The sequence below is a fragment of the Coregonus lavaretus genome (genome assembly GCF_964263955.1).
Source record: "Coregonus lavaretus genome assembly, chromosome: 34".
NCBI lineage: Eukaryota > Metazoa > Chordata > Actinopteri > Salmoniformes > Salmonidae > Coregonus > Coregonus lavaretus.
The window spans coordinates 6,293,803-6,311,001 of NC_140021.1; the positions used below are offsets into that span (position 1 = coordinate 6,293,803).

The 17,199-nt window shown below is 45.1% G+C and overlaps 1 protein-coding gene across 3 annotated transcripts in view; it reads left to right on the forward strand.

The window, feature by feature from the left end:
- LOC311108933 (rho GTPase-activating protein 18-like) overlaps positions 1-17,199 on the forward strand; it is a 39,622-nt gene that overhangs the window by 11,848 nt on the left and 10,575 nt on the right. For all 3 annotated transcript variants that reach the window (XM_084151708.1, XM_084151709.1, XM_084151710.1), the window contains exons 2-6: positions 12,033-12,235; positions 12,803-13,023; positions 16,027-16,111; positions 16,412-16,611; positions 16,890-17,055. In XM_084151708.1, the coding sequence (XP_084007834.1) occupies positions 12,033-12,235; positions 12,803-13,023; positions 16,027-16,111; positions 16,412-16,611; positions 16,890-17,055 (875 nt within the window). The remainder of the gene's footprint in view (positions 1-12,032; positions 12,236-12,802; positions 13,024-16,026; positions 16,112-16,411; positions 16,612-16,889; positions 17,056-17,199) is intronic.

Below are 17,199 nucleotides of genomic sequence, written 5' to 3' on the forward strand. Positions count from 1 at the left end.
TTCCTGCCTCCACACACCTTTTCTGCCCTCTGAAATCTGACATGTATATAATGATGTTTTTGGGATCTAAAAGTCGTATTCCTATTAACTTCCAGTGTAGTGGTGCTACGTCATACCAGACGGATTTCTGCCTGCTTGAACGCCAATAACTCAGATGCACATTAAATTACCCAGGGAATCGATAGAACATTACTTAGAGATGCACAAAAACAATATAAAATTAAAAATTGGTGAACCTTTCCTTTTAACATTGTCACATTTTACAGTGCATTCGGAAAGTATTCAGACCCCTTTACTTTTTCCACATTTTGTTACGTTAGTCTTATACTGAAATTGATTTAAATAGTTTTTTTCCCTCATCAATCTATACACATAATGACAAAGCAAAAACAAGTTTTAAGAAATGTTTGCAAATGTATTAAAAATAAACTGAAATATGACATTTACATACACTACCGGTCAAAAGTTTTAGACCACCTACTCATTCAAGAGTTTTTTTTTTCTTCTTTATTTTTACTATTTTCTACATTGTAGAATAATAGTGAAGACATCAAAACTATGAAATAACACATATGGAATCATGTAGTAAGCAAAGTGTTAAAATTACAATATTTGAGATTCTTCAAATAGCCACCCTTTGCCTTGATGACCGCTTTGCATACTCTTGGCATTCTCTCAACCAGCTTCATGAGGTAGTCACCTGAGATGCATTTCAATTAACAGGTGTGCCTTCTTAAAAGTTAGTATGTGGAATTTATTTCCTTAATGCGTTTGAGCCAAGGTAGGGGGGGTATACAGAAGATATCCCTATTTGGTAAAAGACCAAGTCCATATTATGGCAAGAACAGCTCAAATAAGCAAAGAGAAATGACAGTCCATCATTACTTTAAGACATGGTCAGTCAATACGGAAAATTTCAAGAACTTAGAAAGTTTCTTCAAGTTCAGTCGCAAAAACCATCAAGTGCTATGATGAAACTGGCTCTCATGAGGACCGCCACAGGAATGGAAGACCCAGAGTTACCTCTGCTGCAGAGGATAAGTTCATTAATTACCAGCCTCAAATTGCAGCCCAAATAAATGCTTCAGAGTTCAAGTAACAGACACATCTCAACATCAACTGTTAAGAGGGGACTGTGTGAATCAGGCCTTCACACCACTACTAAAGGACACCAATAAGAAGAAGAGACTTGCTTGGGCCAAGAAACACGAGCAATGGACGTTAGACCGGTGGAAATGTGTCCTTTTGGTCTGGAGTCCAAATTGGAGATTTTTGGTTCCAACCACCGTGTCTTTGTGAGACAAGGTGTGGGTGAATAGATGCTCTCTGCATGTGTAGTTCCCACCGTAAAGCATGGAGGAGGAGGTGTTATGGTGTGGGTGGGCTTTGCTGGTTACACGGTCTATAATTTATTCATACTTCAAGGCACACTTAACCAGCATGGCTACCACTGCATTCTGCAGCGATACGCCATCCCATCTGGTTTGCGCTTAGTGGGACTATCGTTTGTTTTTCAACAGGACAATGACCCGACACACCTCCAGGCTGTGTAAGGGATATTTTACCAAGAAGGAGAGTGATGGAGTACTGCATCAGATGACCTGGCCTCCACAATCCCCCGACCTCAACCAAATTGAGATGGTTTGGGATGAGTCGGACTGCAGAGTGAAGGAAAAGCAGCCAACAAGTGCTCAGCATATGTGGGAACTCCTTCAAGACTGTTGGAAAAGCATTCCAGGTGAAGCTGGTTGAGAGAATGCCAAGAGTGTGCATAGCTGTCATCAAGGCAAAGGGTGGCTATTTGAAGAATCTCAAATTCTTGGTTACTACATGATTCCATATGTGTTATTTCATAGTTTTGATGTCTTCTACTGTTTTACAACGTAGACAATTAGTAAAAATAAAGAAACCCTTGAATGAGTAGGTGTTCTAAAACTTTTGACCGGTAGTGTAATTATTCACACCCTTTACTCAGTACTTTGTTGAAGCCCCTTTTGGCAGCGATTACAGCCTCAAGTCTTTTTGGATATGACGCTACAGGCTTGGCACACCTGTATTTGGACATTCAAGGACATTCAGAGACTTGTCCCGACGCCACTCCTGCATTGTCTTGGCTGTGTGCTAAGGGTCGTTTGTCCAGTTGGAAGGTGAACCTTCGCCCCAGTCTGAGGTCCTGAGCGCTCTGGAGCAGGTTTTCATCAAGGATCTCTCTGTACTTTGTTCCGTTCATCTTTCCCTCAATCCGGACTAGTCTCCCAGTCCCTGCCGCTGAAAACATCCCTGCAGCATGATGCTGCCACCACCATGCTTCACCGTAGGGATGGTGCCAGGTTTCCTCCAGATGTGACTCTTGACATTCAGGCCAAAGAGTTCAATCTTGGTTTCATCAAATCAGATAATCTTGTTTCTCATGGTCACCTCCCTGACCAAGGCCCTTCTCCCCCGATTGCTCAGTTTGGCCGGGCAGCCAGCTCTAGGAAGACTCTTGGTGATTCCAAACATCTTCCATTTAAGAACAATGGAGGCCACTGTGTTCTTAGGGACTTTCAATGCTGCAGAAATGTTTTGGTACCCTTCCCCAGATCTGTGCCTCGACACAATCCTGTCTAGGAGCTCTACGGACAATTCCTTTGACCTCATGGCTTGGTTTTTGCTCTTACATGCACTGGCAACTTTGGGACCTTTTTTATATAGACAGGTGTATGCCTTTCCAAATCATCATGTCCAATCAATTGAATTTACCACAGGTGGACTCCAATCAAGTTGTAGAAACATCTCAAGGATGATCCATTGAAACACGATGCACCTGAGCTCAATTTCGAGTCTCATAGTAAAGGGTCTGAATACTTATGTAAATAAGGTATTTATGTTTTTTTATTTTTAATAAAGTTGGCAAAAAAAATTACCTGTTTTCGCTTTGTCATTATGGGGTATTGTGTGTAGATTGAGGAACATTTTTGTATTTAATCAATTTTAGAATAAGGCTGTAACATTACAAAATGTTGAAAAAAGGAAGGGGTTTTAATATTTTTCAAATGCGCTGTACATTGGGGAAATGTTTTTTTTCTAATGTTGACCTAAATCTATGGTTCATTTGGTTGTTTCTTATGTGATTAGGGCAAGTTTCAGTGGTTTCAAAGTCTTCCCTTTATTTTCATTAGCCATTTTATTGTTTTTGTTTTGTCATGACTTTACAGTCCAATAACATTCATATAATAATACATCTCTAGTCTAGATAGATATGTTTTCTATAAGCGTATGTCTTTGGCCATTTTGGTAATGATAACATACCAGGCTCCTGCTATCTTTAAAAGGCCCAACAGGATGTATCTGCTGCTGCAGTCAAGTGCCCCCTGAAACATTATCAAGAGTGGCCTGTTTCTCACAATGGAACTTAATTTCATGAACAATAACACACACAAAACACACCACTTTCCCTTCCAAATAACTGAATTCAGCTTGTGAGGTTACAGGCCGTGTTTGTAATGTAACTTGCGGATTTGAAAATACAGGTAAAGGTACTTTGATTAAGAAGGATGAGTGGCCATTTTACAATACTATTGGTGGCCATTTTCTATTTCTACAGCAGACTTGACAGTGACGTAACGCAAGGCTAATCAACAAAAGAGTGTTTGGGGGGGGGGGGTGGGAAGAGGACGTGACTTCATGCCACACTACATGAGCTATTTTGGCAAAACACGAGTTCTGGACGAAGTGGAGACAACACAAGATGATATTCCATTGAATGTCCATAGATAGACATTAGTCATGGGCAGCGACAATGGTCAACTTATGATGACGCTTTCTTATGTCATGACCAGCATGTGACCACTGACCAGGGCCTGAGTCCATGATACATTCTCTAGGTAATGACCCTGAGAGACCAAAACATCCCCATACAACTCATGAATCATTACTGATGTGATGGGTCCTCTCCCACTCCTCACTCTACATACAAACCCCCATCCGCCTACACGCCACTCAAGCAACCTATACATTCCCAATTAAGTGTATTAATCAGTGAGAGGCAGCCATTACAGCATCGTTCCTATTGATCTGTTGTTTGATGTAGCCTGCTGTTAATGCCCCTGTTTTTAACCAGCCCTTTACTCTATGTGCTGACACAGCCCCTCTTTGTGTGTGTGTGTGTTTGTCTCTCTTCTTTGAGATCATAATGACCTTAATGACCACAGGCAGATCTGAGGGTGTTGAGAGGGCTTGCAGACTAAATAATGGCTCTTGACCTGTGGCGCTGGACCAGACTAGCTGTGTGACCGGTAGGAGGGGAATTGGCCCTAAGGCTCTTGCTCTTCAACAACCAGTAACAGGGGCCTCTTGTATGCATCTGCTGATGAGGGCAGGGGGGGCCTGGTGATGTGAGCGGGGAGGAGGCTGCTGATGAGTCCTGGACTTCCTGACGGGCCGCGCCCAGGTGGTGAAGGTAGGAAACAACACCTCCGCTTTGCTGATCTTCAACACTGGGGCCCCACAAGGGTGCGTGCTCAGCCCCCTCCTGTACTCCCTGTTCACCCATGACTGCGTGGCCAAGCACACCTCCAACTCAATCAAGTTTGCAGATGACACAACAGTAGTAGGCTTGATTACCAACAATGACGAGACAGCCTACAGGGAGGAGGTGAGGGCTCTGAGTGTGGTGCCAGGTAAATAACCTCTCACTCAACGTCAACAAAACAAAGGAGATGATCGTGGACTTCAGGAAACAGCAGAGGGTGTACCCCCCTATCCACATCGACGGGACGGCAGTGGAGAAGGTGGAAAGCTTCAAGTTCCTTGGCATACACACCCACGCAGACAGTGTGGTGAAGAAGGCGCAACAGAGCCTCTTCAACCTCAGGAGGCTGAAGAAATGTGTCTTGAGACCTAAAACCCTCAAACTTTTACAGATTCACAATTGAGAGCATCCTGTCGGGCTGTATCACCGCCTGGAACAGCAACTGCACCGCCCGCAACGGCAGGGCTCTCCAGAGGGTGGTGCGGTCTGCCGACCGCATTACCGGGGGCAAACTACCCGCTCTCCAGGACACCTACAGCACCCAATGTCACAGGAAGGCCAAAAAGATCATCAAGGACATCAACCACCCGAGCCACTGCCTGTTCACCCTGCTATCATCCAGAAGGCGAGGTCAGTACAGGTGCATCAAATTTGGGACCGAGAGACTGAAAATAACCATTACTAGCACTTTAGAGGCTGCTGCTGTCTATTGAAATCACTGGACATTTTAAGAAATGGAACACTACTCACTTTAATAATGTTTACATATCTTGCATTACTCATCTCATGTGTATATACTATATTCTACTGTATCTTAGTCCATGCCGCTCTGTCGTTGCTCGTCCATATATGGATATATTCTTAATTCCATTCCTTACTTAGATTTGTGTGTATTGGGTATATGTTGTGAAATTGTTAGATATTACTGCACTGTCAGAGCTAGAAGCACAAGCATTTCGCTACACCCGCAATAACATCTGCTAAACACGTGTATGTGACAAATAAAATGTGATTTGATTTGGGGGGGCCTGCTTATGAGGGCGGGGGGGGGGGGGGGGCCGCTGATGAGGGCAGGTGGGGTTCCTGGTGATGAGTTGTCTAGCCCCACTCAGATGATCAGATGTGTAGGAAGGGGACAGTCCCAGTGTCTTTTTAATGTCCCTGAAGGGACTGTTCAAGAAAGAGACAGAGGTCAGGCCTATAGTATGACTGGTCAAGGAAGTGATTGATAGCGGACTGACTTTGGATCAGTTGTTGTTGGTTGGGTTTAAGCTTTAGCCTACAAAGCAGATTGAATGGAATGTTAGCTGTGACCAGGTTTGGACCATATGCACCAGACCCCCAAGTTTATTTTTGGCAAGCCAGATGTTCCAGCCCCTAGCCAGGGGCTAATTAAGGAAAAGGAGTTTTAGTTTCGACCTCCACACTGATTTAAGATCAACATGTGTTGATGTTATTTGCACGGCTTTAAAGTTAGAAAGATTTAAAGTCTGAGTTGACGTTTTAGATGCGCTACGGTCAGCCATTTGGCACGCGCACACTTTTGATTTCATCAGTTCTAAAAGTGTATGGCCAATTGAATCAGTAGGAGAGATGGGGAAAAGGTTTAAGCTGATTTAACTTATGAAGGAGGGAGATGCCAATGTGACTTTGGCAGGTTTTAAAGGGCACACTTCCAATACTTTACTTTTCAGCAGTGGGGCAAGGACACTGGCTGCACAGGAGAGCAGTGTTGTGGGTTGGACGTGTTTAAAGCTGCAGTGAGTGAGGCTAAACACGTGTAAATGGTTATGCTTTTTACAGGTGTTATTGTTGGATTGTGGCCTTGGCTCTTAGGCCCTGGTGTTGACATTCTTGGAGGAATTAGGTCATGATTGGAGGATCCCTGAGTTTCTACTCTGATTCCAGACCTCCGTACCCTCTCTCTGCTTTCTCTCCATCAAGCCCAGACCAGCTCCACATGTTTCCAGGGGGGGGAAATATGAAAGGAATATATATATATATATATATATATATATATATATATATATATTTTTTCGCTCTCTGATTTGAATTACTTTGGAGTTTCGGTAATGATCTGATGTTTTTCAAAACAATTTTTAAAGATATTTAAATGAAATTGTTTTGAGCAGAGCTTTTTGCAAGTTATTCACTTATAACAGGACCGCTGGGATGCACAGCAAGAGTATAACACTGTTAATGTACTTGAAATTGTTTGTATTCCAGGTTTTTCACATTTTAAGAGTGATTTGTATTAAGAATAGTAGCACTGTATACACTTAGTGTAAATACAGGGATGATGTTATAAATAAATTACAGTAGTAATGTGAGTGCTATTCCTAATTAGACTCATTATCGGTTAGGTTTGCCCTTAAGAGACATTTCTTAAATGTACCACAAGTTAACTGCCATGCGCTCGCTCGCTCGCTCGCTCGCTCTCTCTCTCTTTCTCCCTCACTCTTTCTCTACTGAATCTGTCAGGAAGAGAGGGAGAGAAAAAGAGGTGGAGCGAGGGAGAGATGTGGGCATGTAATGACCTTTTTAAAGAGGGAGTTGAGGCTTGGCAAAGATGAAAGCAGAGAAGAGGAATGGTAAGCAGTAAATGTGTCGAGGGAGCGGGACGGGAGGCGGGGCAGGGGAGCTGGACAGGGCAGAGGGGGCCGGGGAGTGGGAGGGGAGCAGGGCAGGGGACAGGGAGGGGTGAAAGAGACTGGCGGATAGATGGAAGGAGGGAGAAAGCTGGACACTGGAAACTTGTGTGCCTCCTGCGGAGTGGGAATGGGATAGAGGGAGCGCGCGCGAGAGAGAGAGGTGTGTGGGAGGAGAGATGAGCTTGGGTTCCACAGAGACTCTCAGTCTGTAGGAGGATATCCTGAGATGGTTGTCTCTCACCCTCTCTGTCTCCCTGCCTGGCTTCAAACAGCTTTGTTTATATACTGTAGACAGGCACCTCTCTCTCTTTTAGATCACTAGAGTTCACTCGCTCCCCTCCTGTTCTCTTCTCTCCAGCTGGATGAGGAATTGAAAGGTAATCTGCTTTTTCCTCCTCTGAAATGTTATCCTCCTTGCGCGTGTGTGTGTGTGTGTGTGTGTGTGTTAGCGTGTGTGTTAGCGTGTGTGTGTTCATGTATTGATTCTCGTGAAGTGGAACATTAACAAATGGACTGTCTGTATTGATGGATACTTATTGTATTTACTAAGATATTTCCTTTGAGAACATTCAGTACTTTTGCTTTTAGTCAGTGGTCATGGATTATGGGCAATTCCACGCAATTTCTTATTTTGGACGTCTTACCAAGAAGCACACCTGAAGACTTAGGGATTGTAGTACATTCATTTCATCTGAATTGACTGTAGTGTAACGGTAGCCACATGATGGACAAGATAGCTTTTTGAATGGAATGATGGTTCTATAGATTTCCTAAGCTGTAGTATGACTACTGGTATGTATCCCCTGTAGTATGGTATCCGTGGTGATGGAATGGTGTTATCCTGTCCCTACACTACCAACACCTGAATTGGGAATCTCTCCATCTAAAACTCTTACTCATCAACTTGAATTTCTTTACAAAACCTCCTTAACGTGACCTGAGGGGAAATGACTGCCTCGAACTAAGTGTGTCTGTGTCACACATGTTTTTACTGATCTCACACTTCTGGATTTCACCTTATAAGGCTTCTTTCATTTTGGGTTTGAGCCAGATGTGTTTTTTTGATGTTTTGGAGGTTGGGGATGAACCACTGTGAATCAACCGAGGTGACTTAGTATGTCTACTATTGACTCTGTTCTAGAAAAATAACCAGGGCCAGTATTTTCAAAGCGTCTCAGAGTAGGAGTGTTTGTCTAGGATCCAGTTTTTTCTCTTTTTAAGATCATAACATTTCTGGACAGAGAGAAGACCTGATCCTAGATCAGCACTCCTACTCTGAGATGTTTTGTGAATACTGGACCTGACTTATGTCCCCTCAGTTGCCAGCATCATAGCAGGTGATGTAGCTGTTGTTCAGAGACAGTGAAGAGTTGTTTCAAGTTGTATGTACGGGATATTCATGGTGTACATCCTCCAACGTAATGCTTATGTGCTGATAAGCTGTAACATATACACAGAGACACACACACACACACACACACACCCAAACCTGCTCTTCAACAAGCACGGCATATTTCTTTGTGTCAACAGACCAGACTTACACCTGGAATTGTTATTTTATCCTGCTCACATGAATTCCTAGAACAAAGTTGTGTGTTCATTTGAATTGTCATGATATCTGTGTGTTTTAAGCATATATCAATATGGATAGTTATAGGCTCAAAGTGTTCTTAGCTTATTCTTTGCCTTGGTGCACTCGACCACCCATCATACTAGCTACTCTTCCTGTAATGGACAGCATACTGTAGGCCTATATGTTATTCTGGGAAATCTCACGTGATAACATGAGGAGCGTGAGGTAGAGGGGCACCCAAGGGAACAAAAACGCATTAAAGCAAAGTTCCGCTCCATTCGGACCCCCAGCATGCATCACTCTAATCAATAACATCCCCCTAAGTGTGGCCAGGGCCAGCTTCCTGGAATATACACACACACACACACACACACACACTTACCAATATTTGAATGCAAAACAAGAAGGCATGTTTTTCCCTGAATACTGATGTGCTTCAGGCCCCATGTGAGCTTGCAAACAATATCGTCCATTGTGCAGCAAATTAACAAATGGCATTTTAACAGAATTTAATGAAATTGGGAAGGTTTCCATGCTGAGTAGATAGTAGGAAATCCCTAAGAGGCCTTCCCCTCGCCTCCTATTCATGTTCCTCCTCCGGCTGTAAAGGGGGAGATAAGGGTGTGTGTGCCTGGGTAAGTGTGTTCCCAAGTGTGTGTGAGAGAGACACTGCCCTCATTACTCTGCCACGTTCCTTTCCCATCCTATCATCATGGACCAGGAACCTGCTATCCCAGCATTGACCTGGCCCATCAGATCAGACATCAGACCCAATCAGACAGGGGGGCCAACCGTACAGGTATATGAGGGCAACAGACCACAACCAGGTACTGCTCTCCTGACCACTCATAACTCTGCCTGTCTGAAATGAAAGGACTTGTGACGTCACCAAGCCTCTCTGTAAGTAGGAGTTATAATGGGAACCAGGCTGTGACTGGAAGCAGGTAGACCTGTGGGAAAGACATGGCTTTAGGAGTGGGGATGGACTCCGTATGATGGTGTATGGGTTTGTTTATGTCAAGGCGTGATCACGCGTATGCACACAGCACATAGCCTAAAATTAGGATGGGTAGCTGGCAGCCCTGATGTAGACCTGCTGATAAATTTCCCCAAAATTGGGGGAAGTCAATAGTGGTCTCAAATTCAATTATTAATCAAATGTATTTATAAAGCCTTTTTTACATCAGCAGATGTCACAAAGTGCTATACAGAAACCCAGCCTAAAACCCCAAAACGGCAAGCGATGTAGATGCACGGACATCAGACGCCAAATTAAGGTTGAGCGTTAGAATAGTAGAATACACAAGGTGCAATTTTGAAATTTGGTTGCATTAGCTGTTTGTCTCTTATGTCAGTCACTCAATAAGCCCGTGTCAGCTGAATTTTTTTTGATTTGTAAATTAGTCTAGCCAGCTATCTAAACTGCTAACATGCTCATACATGTGAAGTGGTGCACAGCCACCCTCATTCATAGTGGTGGAAAAAGTACCCAGTTGTCATACTAGAGTAAAAGTAAAGACACTGTACCGAAATAGATAATTACTCAAGTAAAAGTTACCCAGTGAAATACTACTTGAGTAAAAGTATCTGGTTTTAAATGTGCTTAAGTACAGTGGTGGAAAAAGTACTCAATTGTCATACTTGAGTAAAAGTATAAAGTAAAATTAAATGCTATACATAAGATTCCTTATATTAACATACCAGATGGCATGATTTTTTTTTTTTTTACGGACAGACAGGAGCACACTCCAACACTCAGATATAATTTACAAATGCAGTATTTGTGTTTAGTGAGTCCGCCAGATCAGTTGACAATGCGTTATATTGATAGGTGTGTGTGAGCTGGACCAGATTGCTGTCCTGCCTGAACATTCTAAATGTAACTAGTACTTTTTGGTGTCAGGAATTTAGTGGAGTAAAAGTTGTCAAAAATATAAATAGTAAAGTACAGATAACCAAAAAAAAAAAAGGACTTAAGTAGTACTTTAAAGTATTCTTACTGAAGTACTTTACACCACTGCTCATTCGTGTACATACGCAGCTTATAGGAGCTCCATCTGCAACTTGCGTTTTTCTAATGAGTAGTTTCCTGCTAGTCTTATTGTCTGTTTATGATCCTGCAAGTTATGTATTTATCACTGTTGTTTTCCAAAGTCCAGACGTTAATTACAGCCCAGTTTCATGTTAAGTTATGTGGTTTCAGTTTGCTATTATTGACAGTTTGTTTAGAAACATTTTGCTGCTTTCATTATTTCATGTAGCTAAAGTATCTGCTGTTTGATTCTCTGAGTGGATGCAGTGTTTAGGAGTGAATAAGGGAGAACTCCCTCCCAGAAAGATGTTTATCACAGATATAAACTGTGGTCGAGTGCCTAAAGTAGTTTCTTTCTTTATTAGGAATGGTGATTCAGTCCCACCAAATTCATTTCTGCATGCGTAATGGTTTCTATGATTCACAGTGTGACATGCTAGCCTAAGTGATACTGGGCTCATTTTGCAATGAAAGTTAAGATAATCACCCTTAGGCAAGCCCCCCCAGCTCCTCCACTGTCTTTACTAGGGCCATAGAGAGTTAAATTCCCCCCATATAGTTTCCAGTGTCTGTTATCTAGGTGTGTGTGTGTGTGTGTGTGTGTGTGTGTGTGTGTGTGTGTGTGTGTGTGTGTGTGTGTGTGTGTGTGTGTGTGTGTGTATGTATGTATGTATGTATGTATGTATGTATGTATGTATGTATGTATGTATGTATGTATGTATGTATGTATGTATGTATGTATGTATGTATGTATGTATGTATGTATGTATGTATGTATGTATGTATGTATGTATGTATGTATGTATGTATGTGTGTGTGTGTGTGTGTGTGTGTGTGTGTGTGTGTGTGTGTGTGTGTGTGTGTGTGTGTGTGTGTGTGTGTGTGTGTGTGTGTGTGTGTGTGTGTGTGTGTGTGTGTGTGTGTGTGTGTGTGTGTGTGTGTGTGTGTGTGTGTGTGTGTGTGTGTGTGTGTGTGTGTGTGTGTGTGTGTGTGTGTGTGTGTGTGTGTGTGTGTGTGTGTGTGTGTGTGTGTGTGTGTGTGTGTGTGTGTGTATATATATTACTTTCTAAAGTACAGGGGATTTGAAAAGTGTATGTCTGACGTAGCCTATTTATTTATTTATTTTTCTCAAAGTATGAATCTGGTATTTTGAAATCTATGTTTTTCACAATTAAGCCAATTCTGGTGTTACAAAAAATTGTCTACAATCTCCTTCCCAATACCAGCCTATTGACTTAGTGACCTTCTCCCTCCCCACCCCAGGAAGGAGCAGTACCAGGGGAAAGGCCTACGAGGCAGAATGAGTTCCAGGAGGACCAGGCCCCCTACCTCTCCTAGCCCACCGGAGCGGCCGGCGGCGCGGGACTCCCAGGACTCCATGGAGGACTACTGGAGTGAAGTGAAGAACATCGAGGAAGACGGCCAGCGGGGCCACGAGGACCTGCTGGAGAGGGGGAGTATGGACGGTAGGCTACATACTTACAAGGAAATTGTGCTTTTAGCCATTTATAGACCTAGGGTGCAGTGGTCTAAGGCACAGTGGTCTAAGGCACTGCATCGCAGTGCTAGCTGTGCCACTACAGATCCTGGTTCGAATCCAGGCTCTGTCGTAGCCGGCCGCGACCGGGAGACCCATGGGGCGGCGCACAATTGGCCCAGTGTCGTCCAGGGTAGGGGAGGGAATGGCCGGCAGGGATGTAGCTCAGTTGGTAGAGCATGGCGTTTGCAACGCCAGGGTTGTGGGTTCGTTTCCCACGGGGGGCCAGTATGAAAAAATAAATAAAAAATAATAATGTATGCACTCACTAAGTGTAAGTCGCTCTGGATAAGAGCGTCTGCTAAATGACTAAAATGTAAAATGTATTGAGTTGGGCTCAATTCCAGTTAAATTCCATTAAGGAAATATGAAATGGAATGGACCCCAACTCTTGGTGTGCTCTTTTGGAGTCCTTGCCATAGAGATGGATACAAATGCAGATTCTGATAGATGCTATGGATACGGATTTATCTCTGACTCGTCCTCTACATTCCAGAGGTGGAGCTTGAGGAGGCGTGGCTTCAGGAGGCGGGTCTGTCCACACTGGTGTCGGGGGCGTTGGGGGAGGGGCCTGCGGAGGCGCTGCTCTCCACACTGACGCGCTCGCAGGCAGCCATGGTGAAGAAACGTGTGGACAACTATACCCTGACCATGAGGAAGAGGAACAAGCAGCCGACCAGACATGTCCGAGACGTCTTCTCCACGCCAGACACATCGGTGAGACAAATGGCTGGGCATCATTTATTATCCATAAAAATATACGTCTACGGCGCTTTGGGTTAAGCACTTAGCAATTATGTTTATGGAGTTTGAGTCTGTATATTTCCCATTGAAATCCTAAAATGTCTCATGTCTGGCCCTTTGTACGCTATAACTGGTGCCTGTGCCCCTCAGTGCCCCTATGGCCTCAGTTCATCTGGATATAGTATTCTCAGCTGTGCTACTGATCCTCTGGCAGAGCCAGACAAGCCTCTGTAATGTCAGTACGTATCCTAATCCTGTGTGTCAGAGATGAACTAGAGTAAGGAGAGGAGTCCAGTAGACGTGCTTCCGATACTCAGGATGTCACCCCCCCAGCCTTAAAACACCAATCCAGTTGGTATGGGCCAGAACCATTATAGGCATAGATGCATATATACCTTGCTCTGGCACGGGCAATTGTTAGAGGAGCGGGGGTGGATGGTGGAAACACGATGAGCTCTTGCTCATTCTTGCCCAGCTCTATAACTCAGCTCTCAGCTGGTGGGGGCAGCTGTCCCGTCTTTCTCCAGAAATATAACTGCCCCACTGACTGACTGACTGACTGGTAGCTGGAATGTGAAGGAGGGTTTACATGACAAGGGCAACAAGGAAGTCCCATTCTGTTTTCAGATGGCGGTGCACTGAACACTGCTGAGATCAAATGGCGTCATATAGCACAGCAGCGTTGTAATTCTGTAGAAGGGTTGGTCATATATCGGGTAGCAAGCCCACAGATTGTGTTCGGCCTAGTGGATTCTTTGCAGTTGTCTATCATGGGAAGTGCCCCTGTCAGCACTGCTGTGTGGCGGTGACAGGAGCCTCTAGGGTGAGTCACAGATCTGGCAGGGGGCACAGGATTATGAGTCACACCACTCAGTCCCAGTTGGGATGACAGCTGAGTCCGGGACACAGAAAGCCTTCACCCTACTCCAGCTAAAATACTGTCTTACTGGCAGGCCCCGCAGACTACTGGCAGACCCCGCAGACTACTGGCAGACCCCGCAGACTACTGGCAGGCCCCACAGACTACTGGCAGGCCCCACAGACTACAGGCAGGCTACTGGCAGGCCCCACAGACTACTAGCAGGCCCCACAGACTACTAGCAGGCCCCACAGACTACTAGCAGGCCCCACAGACTACTAGCAGGCCCCACAGACTACTGGCAGGCCCCACAGACAACAGGCAGACTACTGGCAGGCCCCACAGACTACTAGCAGGCCCCACAGACTACAGGCAGGCTACTGGCAGGCCCCACAGACTACTGGCAGGCCCCACAGACTACTAGCAGACTACTGGCAGGCCCCACAGACTACTGGCAGACTACTGGCAGGCCCCACAGACTACTGGCAGACTACTGGCAGGCCCCACAGACTACTGGCAGGCCCCACAGACTACTGGCAGACTACTGGCAGGCCCCACAGACTACTGGCAGACTACTGGCAGGCCCCACAGACTACTGGCAGACTACTGGCAGGCCCCACAGACTACTGGCAGGCCCCACAGGCTACTGGCAGACTACTGGCAGGCCCCACAGACTACTGGCAGGCCCCACAGACTACTGGCAGACTACTGGCAGGCCCCACAGACTACTGTCAGACTACTGGCAGGCCCCACAGACTACTGGCAGACTACTGGCAGGCCCCACAGACTACTGGCAGGCCCCACAGGCTACTGGCAGGTCCACAGACGAATGGCAGACTACTGGCAGACTACTAGCAGGCCCCACAGACTACTGGCAGACTACTAGCAGGCCCCACATACCACTGGCAGACTACTGGCAGGCCCCACAGACTACTGTTGGTGTTTTAGTAGGATTAGGGAAATGAATTAAGGCCTCAAGGACATTGAACTGGGCCGTAAACAAATCTAGACGCATAAAAAAAGGGCATCAAGTCTGGACGAGGATAGATTAGACCATGGCCACTTTTGTCATAATCTAACAGTGAAAGATGGTGGTGCCTCTCTTTGTGTTTGGTTGGTGTATTGTAAGGGGACAGCATTGGAAAGAAAAAGCCAATATAGTCATTTTAATTGCTTACCATGACATCAAATTCTATTTGTCACGTACACAGTTTACAGCTGGTAGAAAAGGTGCAGAGAAACGCTTGTGTGCTAGTTCCCTCACCATTGCAGTACAAGTATACCATGACATATACAGTACCATTGTGTATTTAGGTGTACCGTATGTATTTACATGGCTATATTATGGACTCAAGCTCTTTCTCTGTCTGTGAAATGACTCCCGAGTGGCACAGTGGTCTAAGGGAATGGCCGGCAGGGATGTAGCTCAGTTGGTGGAGCATGGCGTTTGCAACGCCAGGGTTGTGGGTTCGATTCCCACGGGGGGCCAGTATGAAAAAAAATAAAAATAATGTATGCACTCACTAACTGTAAGTCGCTCTGGATAAGGGTGTATGCTAAATGACTAAAATGTAAATGAATATTTAGGTACATGTAGCCTACAGTATCTAGCCTGTATTTCTATGTCCTAGTGCTGCTGACCATGAGGTTTGGTTTCCAGCCAATTCTGCCAGCGTTGTCCGTAACCGTTGACCATGCTTATTTCACTGACTAGTATGTGTACAACAAGACAAAACAGCTGTCTCTATTGAACGCTCCTTTGTTCCATTGATATCCACTTTCCTCTCAGCAAATGTACTGCGTAGCCATAATATGGAAGTCAATGCATAGGAATCAAACCACCGTATCCCTCATCGCTGTTCAGACATCTGGTACTGCGTCTGATACTGCTGGTGTTTAGTTCAGTTCACAGCAATGTCTGTGATTGTTTAGAATAATCTAACACTAACTCCTAACTCATTTCACCATAGTTGAATGCTAAAGCACCATCCATCTTTTCATGCGTCCCACTTCAAAAAGCTTATGTTTACCTGTTGATCATACTTGTTTTGTGAAACAAACTCCACACACATCGAATGAGCATAAATGATGATCATGTATGTCCCCTGTCCTTTTAGCCAGTTGATCCCATACCCTCGGTGTCCTCCAAGTCACCCAATGGACACATGCCTTCCAGATGCATCCACCGGACGTCTTCTAGAGGTGAGTCTATCGTCTCTCAATATGTTACCACCATTTTAATGTCCCCTGTTAGTTTGGTTTGATGTGGTTGGCTGGAGTTACCCATTGTGAAGTAACCGCTCCAATGGGTTGAATCAATGTTGTTTCCATGCTATTTGAGCCTAATTCTGTCAGCGTGATTTAATCAATGTGGAAAACACATTGGACTTTGACTAAGTCGTCAACATAGATCATTCCCATCTGGTTGGTTGGACTGATGTCTGTGCATAGGGGAATATACCGGTGATGTATCCATCATTGAGATTGGTGTGGGTGTTCCAGGGCGGCCTGCGTGTCCCAGCTTCTCCCAGAGCACAGAGTGCCATGTTTCAGAGTGCCCTCCCTGCTCGCCACCTCAGGACACCTCTGACTCCCTGTCATTCGAGGTGCCCTACTCCGAGGGCATCACTGCCCACCGCAGGGGCCGCCATGGGGACTGCAAGGACTGCCAACGCATCCGCGGAGACGACCCAGACCTGCCAGTGAGTCTCACCTCTCACCTTTTGTTTAAAGGGGAATGGAACTAAAAACAACAGTTATTCAGACAGTAGGACATTAGAGATTGAAGGGGATGTGCAGAACAAAAAGTGGCAGAGCGGGGATTTGAACCCCTGCCGTAGGGGGCTGTTTGTGGTCTGGTCTGGAGGCAGCTGTGTTAACCACTAGGCCGCCCTCCAGGAACCAGTTTTGAATATGTAAAATTGATGTGTTGATGATCGAGACTGTTTCTAATGGATGACAATGGTGTTGTCTTGTACAGACATTTCAGTTGCCCAGGCCTAAACTGGGCCTCACCCGCATCCAGGACCTGTCTTGTGAGGACATGAAGAAGATCGGCTACATCTCTTTGATTGAACTGACCACCTTCTACGACGGCCTGGGCATCGAGCTCAAACGCAACCGAGCGGCACGTAGCAAGGCCAGAGGTGGGTGGCTGGTTGACTGGGTTGTGTTCATTAGGCACCAAATGGATGAAAAACGCACTTAAACACGGCGGGACTAGGCATTCTATGACGTTTTCAGACGCTTGCCATAATGAACACAACTCTGGTGTTACACATCCCATTTAT